The sequence below is a fragment of the Myotis davidii genome, unplaced genomic scaffold, assembly GCF_000327345.1.
Source record: "Myotis davidii unplaced genomic scaffold, ASM32734v1 scaffold271, whole genome shotgun sequence".
Taxonomy (NCBI): domain Eukaryota; kingdom Metazoa; phylum Chordata; class Mammalia; order Chiroptera; family Vespertilionidae; genus Myotis; species Myotis davidii.
The window spans coordinates 68,128-79,429 of record NW_006284839.1 but is presented as its reverse complement, the minus strand read 5'-3'; the positions used below and the strand labels follow the sequence as shown (position 1 = coordinate 79,429).

Below are 11,302 nucleotides of genomic sequence, written 5' to 3'. Positions count from 1 at the left end.
CAACCACCCGAGGCCCCTCCCCCCAGCCAGCCCGGCCCAATCAGGGCAGGCCACCAGACCCCAACCATGCACAAATTCGTGTACCAGGCCTCTAATATGGTGATAAGCACCTAATAAATATTTGTTGAGTGAATGAGTGAATGAATGAACAAATGTACAAATGAACCTACAACAAAATAGAGTAAATTGTGCCAGGTAGTCACCCTTTTGTGAGGTCTCTAAGATTCTTCTACTTTAAGACAAAGGTGAGAAGATGAAAGTTTTATGAAGATTCTGGTTAAACATGGCAAATTGAACAGTCACAGAAGAAGCCAGAGAAATAAGAGGAGGACAAATAATGGGTCACAGAAGCTAAAGGAATTCTGCTTAGCGGTTAGGACAGTGCCCATTGGGTTTTACAATGAATACCATTGGTCAACCTGGTTAAAGAAGTTTCAGATAGTATAGTAATGGAGTGGGAATTCAGATTTAAATGTGCTAAAAAATGTAAAGGTTGCTAAGAAGATTGAAATAGACAGAGGTATTATTGCAAATATTCTTAAGGGCCTCTCTGTGTAAGTCTATTATACAAATCTCTACCAGAAGTAAGTACTTGATAAACTTTTTTTTAATGAAAGAATGAATATTTTTACAATAGCAGTTCCATGCCATTTGCTGCTCAGAAATGTAAAATAGCTCTGTATAACTCTCAAACAAGCACCTAAGATAGCTTAGCCTTTTACTCGAGGCCTTTTCCAATTTGTAAATATAACCTACTTTTTCTAATTTCTCCCATTATTCCCATTTTAAGTCTTGTGTTCCAACCTAGCTGGTTCTATATGTCTTCACTCATACATCATTTTCTTTTCCGAATGGCTTTTCTCTTATTTCCTCCTACTACTTTTCCAGGAATCCAGCCTCACTATCCCAACCTCCACACCTCTTTCTTGGAATTTCAGTGGCACTTCTCATAGATTGCTTTTATTCCTTTTTAAAAAATATTTTTATTGAGTTCGAGAGAGAGAAAGGGAGGGAAAAAGAGAGAGAAATATGGATATAAGAGGGAAACATGGATTTGCTGCCTCCTGCCACAGGTATGTGCCCTGACCAGGAATCAAACAGTCAACCTTTCAGTGCCCTGAATGATGTCCAGCCAACTGAGCCACACCAACCAGGGCAATCTCTTTGATTCTCAGTTCCTCACTTCCTGCCTCAGACAGATGTGTTATAACAATGAAGACCATCACCTCGTTTTTATTAAACTTTGTGATTCTATATTTTGAAAGACTTCAGAGGAAGATGAAATAAACTAGAACACTGAGATAGGCTATTGTAACAAGTAAAAGCTGATATTTTTTCCAAAATTTTTATTTTTATTTATATATATATGTATATATTATTGATTTCAGAGTGGAAGGGAGAGAGAGAGAGCGAGAGTGAGAGCGAGAGAGAGATCACTGCTTGGTTTATAGTAAGACTAAGCCCAATGGTATATTTTACTATAACACTTACTTGATCAAAAGAATTTATTTTTAAATGTGTGTATGTGTGTGTGCAGTACCTAATCATTTTTTAAAAATTTGTTGATTGATCTGAGAGAAATGATGAGAGAGAATCATTGATCTGCTGCTCCTGCACACCCCCTACTGGGGATCAAGCCCACAGCCCAGGCATGTGTCCTTGACTGGAATTGAACCCGGGACCCTTCAGTCTGCAGGCCGACGCTCCATCCACTGAGCCAAACCAGCTAGGCCAGAAAGCTTTTCTTTTTAAACCATACCATATAGTCAAAAAATTTTAAATAGATTTTATAATTATTAATGAGTTCTCTGTATTTACCTTTGTTTGTTGTGGGGAAAAAGAAATCTTAGTTAATTTTACCTTATAAAATTACTTTGTAATTTTTCAGAATGCAATAAAATAAACAGTATAGAATTATTATTATTATAAATCAATTTTGATTTATTTCCTTTCCCTTTGAAGGTCCAAGGGATGTCCTTCATAGCAGCAGTTCTTATTCTCAATTTGGAAGAGGCAGATGCCTTCATTGCGTTTGCAAATCTCCTGAATAAGCCATGCCAGTTGGCCTTCTTCCGTGTGGACCACAGCATGGTATGGACATTGGGAATGAATCATGTTTTTTGTTGATTGTCAGTTTCAGAGTCTGAATGCCCTTTTAAATGTGTTTTTATTGATTTTTAGAGCTAGAGGAAGAAAAAGGGATAGAGATATAGAAACGTCAATCGGCTGCCTCCTGCACGCCCCTTTCTAGGGATCAAGCCCGAAAACCTGGGCATGTACCCTGACCAGGAATAGAACCTCAGTCTGTTAGTTCCTGGGTCAATGCTCAACCACACCAGCTGGACTGAATGCCCTTTTAGATTGTGAAAACAATAGAAGACTAATCTGATCTAAAAATAAGATTTTCTTATGCTGAGTGAAATAAGTCAGGCAGAAAAAACTAAGAACCATATGATATTTGCTCATGTGAAATATAAAATTGAAACTCGTGGACACAGACAGCACTGGGGTGGTTGCCAGAGGGAAGAGGAGATTGATGGGGGCCTAATATATAGTGATAGAAGATTATGTGACTTTGGGTGGTGAGCACACAGCGCAACATACAGATCTTGTAACATAGAAGCCTATATCTGAAACCTATATGATCCTATTAACCAGTGTTACCTCAATAAATGTAATAAAAGTAATATAAACTTTTCATTGAAGTATATTTTTATGAATGCATGATAAAGACTCAGAAAGAGGTGCTAATCAAGAGTTAATTTATAATTGAGGATTTATTTAATTTCTTTTTCTATAGCCTACTCTTTAATAATTTTATTGATATTTCCATTTTTAGATGTTGAAATATTTTGCAACATTTGAAGTATTTTTTGAAGAAAATCTCTCCAAACTATTTCTTCATTTCAAATCTTATAGTCTTACACCAGACATATACTTGATAGACTGGTAAGTGATAACTTATGAACATGAAATATAATAATTAAAAGGAAACAAAGAATAACTTTTTGTGTGTTTTAGGAACTAAAGTAAACTCGTGCAAAGGATCATGAATATAAAAAACTCTTCTCTTACAAATAAAGAAACTCACATATTTGTGGGGAGGCATTTGATTAAGAGCATGGACTCGGGTTGAAATCAGAATCTCTCAGTTTGTGTTTCAGTTTCTTACCTATAAAATGGGAATAATATATTTTGAGTTGTAGTGAGGGTGTTTTACATGGATTATCTCATGCAATACCTAATTCATACTAAGCTTTCAGCGCTAGTTGCTATATCTTGTTAACACACAAGGGCTTGTGATAGTTATTATAGGGTGGTATTTTTTTTCAAAACTGGGGGCTTTGTTTTTTTTCAAGGCTTTGTCCAGCTTTCTGACAAGAATAATGTCTTATTAAGGTGCTAATGTCTTTTTTCAACTTTACAATTCCAGCTTCTCTGTTTTAACTTAGAGGGTTTGCCCAAGACTTTGGTGAGCAGTAGCCAGTTGATTATAGAATGGCAGGTGAATTTTGCCAAAGAGATGGAAGAGTTGATCTTAAGATATGTTAAGAGTACATATGAAACATTTAAACCTTAAATCCTAATCGTTTGAAATCAGTGGGTTTCATGTGAATTTTTAATATAGAAAATGAAATTAGTGGCATTGAGCAAATATGACATCTTCCCAGTTATTTGGGCTTCTATATTTATTTAGACTTTTTTTTAAAGTTATTTTTCAGTGTATTCTCTTTCATTCCCACTAGGAATGTTAGAGTTCCTCTGGATTATGTCATGGAACCCAGAGGACCAAGATCAAATATTAAATTTGTAAAGAAGGGGGGAAAAATAACTCAGTTATCAGTCTTGATGACTGAACATGAGGCACATCAGGGTCACAACTGATATAGGGAACAGGATGGAACTGATAATGAGCGAGTACCACATATTAGAAACTGCCTAGGCACTATGTGTTTCTACTTTAAGAAGTAGACATGGATTTTTGTTTCACTGCCTCTTTTGAATTTGTTATATACAAATCCTAGAATCAATTGTGTGGGAAAAATAGGAATAAAAAAGTGGCAGTGGTAATAAGTTTTTTGTTGTTGTTTGTTTTTTGTTGTTGTTGTTGGAGTTTTTAGTTCCCTTTCTCAAATTTCATCAGTCCTAACCTGTAAAACACGGTCTATGTAAAAACTGTGTACTTTCTTTGCCAATGCAATTTTAAGGAGTCGTTCTCTAGCACCTATTCTCCCTACTTCCCCAACCAGAATGCCACCCACTGGACAATAAATTACATGATCAGACATTGTCAGCAAGGAGGTGAAAAAACCATTTTGGTGATTCTGTTGGAGCGTATACATTGCTCCAAAAGAAGTAGTAAGTGAAGTTTGGTTAAGGGGGAAAAAAATAACCAGTGGATGTTTGTGGAAGGAGAAGAGAAAAGAGAGAAGAAAGGCTTTATAATTTTGTTTTGTATTTAGGTTACTAAAAGATGATACTTGGGTTTCTCATACAATAACAACTAACTTTTATTGAGTATTTCTTATGTGCCAGTCACTGCTCTAAAAACACTTTACATATGTTAACCCCTTTATTTTTAAAAACAATCCTAAGATGTAGGTATTATCTTTTGTTTACTAATGAGGAAACAGGTACAACAAGAATAATCTTGCTCAAAGTAACACAACTAATAAGTTGCATATCTAAGATTCAGACTCAGGCATTCTGGTTTCAGAGCCATACCCTTAACAGCTAGGCTGTTCTGCCACTCTAGTGTGTATTGGGCCATGTCTCTACATAAGGTTGTAAATTCACATAATCTACTTATGTATTACTTAATTTTGTTTTACTCAAGCTCTTTGAGGGAAGAAGCCATATTTTATTTGCCTTTTTTTATCCCTAATTAAGCACTGGGTTTTTTTAAATATAGAGATGCCTAATGAGTGAATGAATAAATAAATGAAATTTTTCAATGACTATTTTTCCCCCTAATTTTAGGATCTTCACCCTATATAGCAAATCACTACCACTTGATCTGGCATGTCGAGTCTGGGATGTATTTTGCAGAGATGGAGAAGAATTTTTATTTAGGACTGGATTAGGGATCCTGCGATTATATGAAGATATTCTCCTGCAGATGGATTTTATTCATATAGCACAGTTTCTAACTAAATTACCAGAAGATATTACATCAGAAAAGCTGTTCAGCTGTATTGCAGCGATTCAGATGCAGAATAGCACCAAAAAATGGCCTCAGGTAGAGTGACATTTTTCTACTTCTAAAAGATGTGTTAAAACAATCAGTTGACTTCTTACAAAAAAAACCAAAAAAACAATTATGTATTTCTCAAATGTTAGTGCTTAAATTAAAAAAAAATCTTTTAAAAATAATTCTTGACTTTGAAAGAGCAAGAGTTGAAAACAGATTGCTTCTCTTTCACCTCTCAAAATCTATGGATTTATTTTTCTGTAAATTCAGTAATATTTTATGATTTTAGTGAAGTACAACCTACAATAGTCTTTGCCAAAGCAAATGCATTATTATTTCTGTATTTCAAATAGACAGCAATTGTATTAAGCACCTGTTGTGTACTAAGGATTTGCAATAGAAAGAAAATAATGGATGATTCTGGCTTTTTAGATGCTTAGACTTGTTAGGAAGCTACCATTGGCAGTCTAAGTAACATAAAAGATAGTAGTATTATTTGCTCCATGAATGATAGACAATAGGCATTATAAATAAGCTCAGTTTTATTGCTTATGAAAATGAAATGTAAGGATATTGGTCCAGAAAATGTTCTGTTATTAAATAGTAATTTAAGACTACAGGATGGGGCAAAAGTATGTTTACAATTGTGAAAACACAAAATACAGAGTTTATTCTTGTTTTATTATTTATTAATTACTGTATTATTTTCCATATGAACAACTGTAAGCCTCCTTTCCCCCACCCTGTATTTAACAAGTGATGAAAACTGGAAACTAAAATATATATCATAAAATTGGGTTGAAACAAAAGGATTTGAGAATGACAGTCTCAAACTTAAGCGTTGATATACTATAGTTATTTAATTCTCTTAAATCTACATACTAGTTTTTTGAGGATTAATCTTTACTCTGTATAATTTCAGGTCTTTGCATCTGTAATGAAGGATATTAAAGAAGGAGACAAGAATAATAGTCCTACTCTGAAAAGCTAATCTTCAAAATTAACAGACTTATTGGAATATAAATGTCTTTTGATAAAAGTTTGTTGTTTCCTATGTAAAAAGGATGGAGAAATCTAGAAGAATCAAGACATGGAAAACTGCTGATTTTGAATTCCATGGCTGAAGTAAATGAAATAAGTAATCTATTGACAGTATTAATTTTTTTTAAAGTATTTTGTAGGGAGCGTCATTTTACAAAAGAAAAAGTTTAAATGACTAGTTCATACTCCATAATTTGGAGTGAACAATAATGCAATAAAAATTTTTTAACAGCTTTGAAGATACTTTAAACTTTACATACATCTTTTTTTTTTTTTATTAACAGTTACCATACAAGCACTTTGGAGGTCAGAGCAGGATTGTTAAATACTACTTTAACTTCCAAAATACTATTTGAAAGTACAAATATTGTCTATCTCAAGTTCTGACCTTTTAAAATTTTATAGACCAAGAATAAGCAACTTTGGTTGTAAATTATTTAAGTTACTGAAGTTGTTTATCTTCATTCACAGGTTGGGGCAAATCTTGGTTATCTGGGAACTGGAAATACTTGGAAAGTTGATTTGCATGTGTTTTTCCACTGTATCATGTCTATTTGTTTTTTAAAGAGAATTGTTTTTTTCCCTTAAGTAATCCCTATTAAAGAAATTTAGCCTTTCTGTTTCTAGTTTAAAAAATTGTTCATCTAGTAATTTAAGAAAGCTAATTAGTAGAATCTTTGCACTTTAGTGGACTGAAGACTTGATTTGGGGAGTAAGTCCATAAATGTAAATGAGATTTTTTTTTCCCACTGGTAAGAGTAAAAAAGTATGAATTCTGACAGTTCTTGGCAAGACTTGATATTTTTTAGTTAAAATTCCTTCACTGTTTGTAGAAATAAAATGTTAATTTCAGTTTGAAATTTGAAATCTTAATATGTACCAAGTCTATGACTTGTAAAATACTGTGCATAATTTTCTAATCAAAGTAAGTAAGAGTAAAAGATAAAGTGAACTTTTTTCTAATGAGTCTAACTTTGATGGTATAGTGGATAGACAAATTATTAATTATTGGTAAATTGACATTAAATTTATTATAATATGTTTAATTCTTGTACCTAAAATAAATCACTTGAATATTATGAGTGATATATAGTATGTTGTTTGGTTAATAATTACATTTATAGTGTGCTTTTATGTTGCAGTTTGGTTTGAAACAACACAGCACACTATTTCTGTTAGTGGTATATTATCTTCAAACTAACAAGCCTGAGAATCTTGTTAGTGTAGTGACAGCCTCTTTAGGAGTATGGGACCAGATGTACCTGGATATTTCTACCCCATGGGTCATTCTAGCCTAGGGACCATTAGTGGAACCCTCGGAAGTTAATTCCTGTCATAGGAGCTTCCTTAATAGAAACTAGTAGTGTAATAAAATATTGAGGGAGTACTCAGGGTCTTATAAAAGGTTTTACAATAACATTTTGACTCTGGTAAATACTTCCTTCACATTGGTGACCCTGATAGAGGGAATGTAAGCCCTGGCAGTAATCTCATTGAGGTTATTCTACCTGCCTGAGCTTAATCTTCCTTTTGTGTATTTCTTTCCTGAGTTGGACCTAAGTTACTGTATTTCTTTTTCTCATTTTTATTATTGTACAGTTTCTTTACCTTTCAAGTATAAATGTATATATAAAATGTAAATACAAGGAATTCACTAAAAACCACTATTAACAATTACTGTGTAAATAAAACTTGTAAGCAGAGTAATTATGTGAAATGAGTCTTCATTATTTTGGGGATATCTGGTTTATGTAACCACATTTGGAGGAAAAAAAAGGAATAAACTTTTTAAAAATATATATATATTTTATTGATTTTTTACAAGGAGGAAAGGAGAGGGATAGAGAGTCAGAAACATAGATGAGAGAGAAACATCGGTCAGCCACCTCCTGCACACTCCCCACTGGGTATGTGCCCGCAATCAAGGTACATGCCCTTGACCAGAATCGAACCCGGGACCCTTGAGTCCGCAAGCTGACGCTCTATCCACTGAGCCAAACTGGTTAGGGCTGGAATAAACTTTTCTGTTGCCAAATTTTTCTTCCAAGGGATATACTAGGCCTTCAGCCTCTTGAGACTGACAGTACTGGCAGCTAAAATATTGTATTGTGTCATGCCTTGTACCTCCCATAGGAGTTATTTACATAGTCAATATATGAGAGTTTTTCTTTTGGTTAAAGTATATTTTCAATTAGAATAAAACTTTTCCTACAGCCCCCAAGATACTGTGAAATTTAACATGGTGTTTCATTTTGTCTGTATCTACATTAATAAAAGACAAACATGCAAATTGACCATACCTTTGCTACACCTTAAGCCACACCCACCAGCCAATCAGAGCAACTATATGCAAATTAACCCAACCAAGATGGCCTGCAGCCACGGAGCTGGAGCAAGCAGGAGGCTTGGTTGCCCCAATGATGGAGGAAGCCAAGCTTCCCACTTGCCGCATTGGGCTCTGAGCTCCACTCAAAGCAACAAAGTTTCAATTATAGAAGGTAAATAAACCCCAGCAAAAAAAAGAAAAAAAGGAGAGGCTGGGAGCTTCTGTCGCCAAAGGGCTTGGCCAGCCTGAAAATGGCCCTCAGCCCCTCACCCAGACTGTCCAGCCACCCCAGTGGGGACCCCCAACCCTACAGGGGGTGTGGCCAGCCTGAAAACAGCCATCAGCCCCTCACCCAGGTTGGCCAAACCTCCATGGGGTGAGGGTCCCCACTTGGGGGGACTTGACCAGCCTGCAAACAGCCATCAGCCCCTCACCCAGGCTGGCCAGGCACTCCAGTGGGGACCCCCACCCTGAAGGGGGTGTGACCAGCCTGCAAACACTCATCGGCCCCTCACCCAGGCTGGCCAGGCACCCCAGCGGGACCCCCACCCTGATCCGGGACACCCTTCAGAGCAAACCCGCCCGCCCCCACCCATACACCAGGCCTCTATCCTATATAATATAAGGGTAATATGCAAACTGACCCTAACAGCAGAAAGACTGGGAATGACTGGTCACTATGACACACACTGACCACCAGGGGGCAGACGCTCAATGCAGGAGCTGCCCCCTGGTGGTCAATGTGCTCCCACAGGGGGAGCTCTGCTCATCCACAAGCCAGGCTGATGGCTGCCAATACAGCGGTGGTGGTGGGAGCCCCTCCAGCCTCCTCAGCAGCGCTAAGGATGTCTGACTGCAGCTTAGGCCTGCTCCCTGCTGGCAAGTGGACATCCCCCGAGGGCTGCCGAGCTGTCAGAGGGATGTCTGCCAGCTTGGGCCTGGTCCCCCAGGGAGCAGGCCTAGGCCAGCAGGTGGACATCCTCCAAGGGGCCCCAGACTGCAAAAGGGCATAGGCAGGGCTGAGGGGCCCCCCCCAACCCCCCAAGTGCACAAACTCTTGTGCACTGGGCCTCTAGTATATATATATTTGTCTACTTAATCAATATGTATATTTCTCACTTCATTGTCTTTTTAGCCCAGGTCTATGTTGTATTATTTAGTGCTACTAGACGAACCCAGTAACTATCATAGTTTTCAGAAATCACAGAACATAGTCATAGTTTTTGCTGATTTATTCTGCATTGATGACCTTCATATAATGTTCATGGTTTGAGTATATTTGACTTACAAAAGTTAGATGACATTTGCAAAAAAGCATTGAGATTTTCAAAGCTTCTGACTTGAAGATAATGGCTTTCATTGTAGCTTAGGGATTAATGCTATTTTTATCTAGAAAAGTAAAATTTTAGGGTCTATACTGCTGGAGGGTATAATTCTAAATCATATACTCATGGAAAAATTTACATAGCTTCATAATGCCATACAACTTATTTTCATTTTTTCATAACCTATTTTTGTTTAGGTAATATAAAACTATTTTGTATTCCAGGAGTATATTCAAATAGAGATTGGTATAAAAGAGGCAAAAAAATACATGAGGTAGCACTGAAAAATTAAATTTTAATTTGCCATGACTAGTTGACATAGTGTCAGTAAACAAAGTCTTGCCTAAGGGGAAAAATTGATTTTTGTATCAAATTCGTATTATTTTGATGTCAGAGCAGTATCTAAAATATGAATTCCCAAATGTAATAAAATTTAGTTAATTAGAACTTCACTGTTTCATAACATGTAAAGACAAAAATTAAAGTTTTTTAAAAAGATTTCAGGGAAACTAGCCACTTCAGAGAGATTAGAAAGCCTTGGCCTTCAGATATATCATATATATATATAGTATGTTTTTAATTGATGTCAGAGAGGGAGAAACATCAGTGATGAGAGAATCATCGATTGGCTGTCTCCTGCACGCTCCCTATTGGGGATCGAGCCCAAAAACCAGGCATGTGCCCTGACATGGAATCAAACCGGGACCTCCTGTTTATGGGTCAATGCTCAACCACTGAGCAATACCAGCTGGGCTATATAAATATTTTTTTGATGCTCACTGGAGGATATGTCCATTGATTTTTAGAGGAAGAGAGAGAGAGAAACATTGATCAGTTGCCTCCCCTGAGGGCCCAAACCCACAACTCAGGTATGTGCCCTGATTGGGAATTGGGCACCTCCACCTTTTTGGTGTACGAAACAATACTCCAACCAACTGAGCCAACCAGCCAGAGACTTGCAACCAGGGAGCAGAATAGGCAGCAGCTGCTCATCCCAGGCTAATCCCCTGAACCAGGTCTTTAAAAATATTGTTTGCTTGCTAACAGTTTAATTGCAATGGAAGTTAATTTCTTGACACTTTGATGAATGCAGGAGCATTTGTTAAGCTCTGACTAACCAAGTACTCTAATATTTTATTATTTTTAAATATATTTTTATTGATTTCAGAGAGGAAAGGAGAGGGATAGAGAGAGAGAAACATGAATGATGAGAGAGAATCATTGATTGGCTGCCTCCTGCATGCCCCATACTGGGGACCAAGCCCACAACCCAGGCATGTGCCCTTGACTATAATCGAACCTGGGACCCTTCAGTCCACAGGTCAACGCTCTGTTCACTGAGCCAAATCAGCTAGGGCTAAGTTCTCCATTTTTTAAAGTATTACATAAGTCTCCTTTTTACCCCATTGACCTCTCACC

General features: G+C 36.7%; 1 protein-coding gene across 2 annotated transcripts in view; it reads left to right on the top strand.

Moving 5' to 3' along the window:
* TBC1D12 (TBC1 domain family member 12) overlaps window positions 1–7,939 on the top strand; it is a 53,236-nt gene extending 45,297 nt beyond the window's left edge. For both annotated transcript variants that reach the window (XM_006755080.2, XM_015557921.1), the window contains 4 exons: window positions 1,963–2,091; window positions 2,840–2,949; window positions 4,981–5,239; window positions 6,114–7,939. In XM_006755080.2, coding sequence (XP_006755143.1) covers window positions 1,963–2,091; window positions 2,840–2,949; window positions 4,981–5,239; window positions 6,114–6,182 — 567 coding nt within the window. In that variant the 3' untranslated portion in view covers window positions 6,183–7,939. The remainder of the gene's footprint in view (window positions 1–1,962; window positions 2,092–2,839; window positions 2,950–4,980; window positions 5,240–6,113) is intronic.
* Window positions 7,940–11,302: the final 3,363 nt, after the last annotated feature.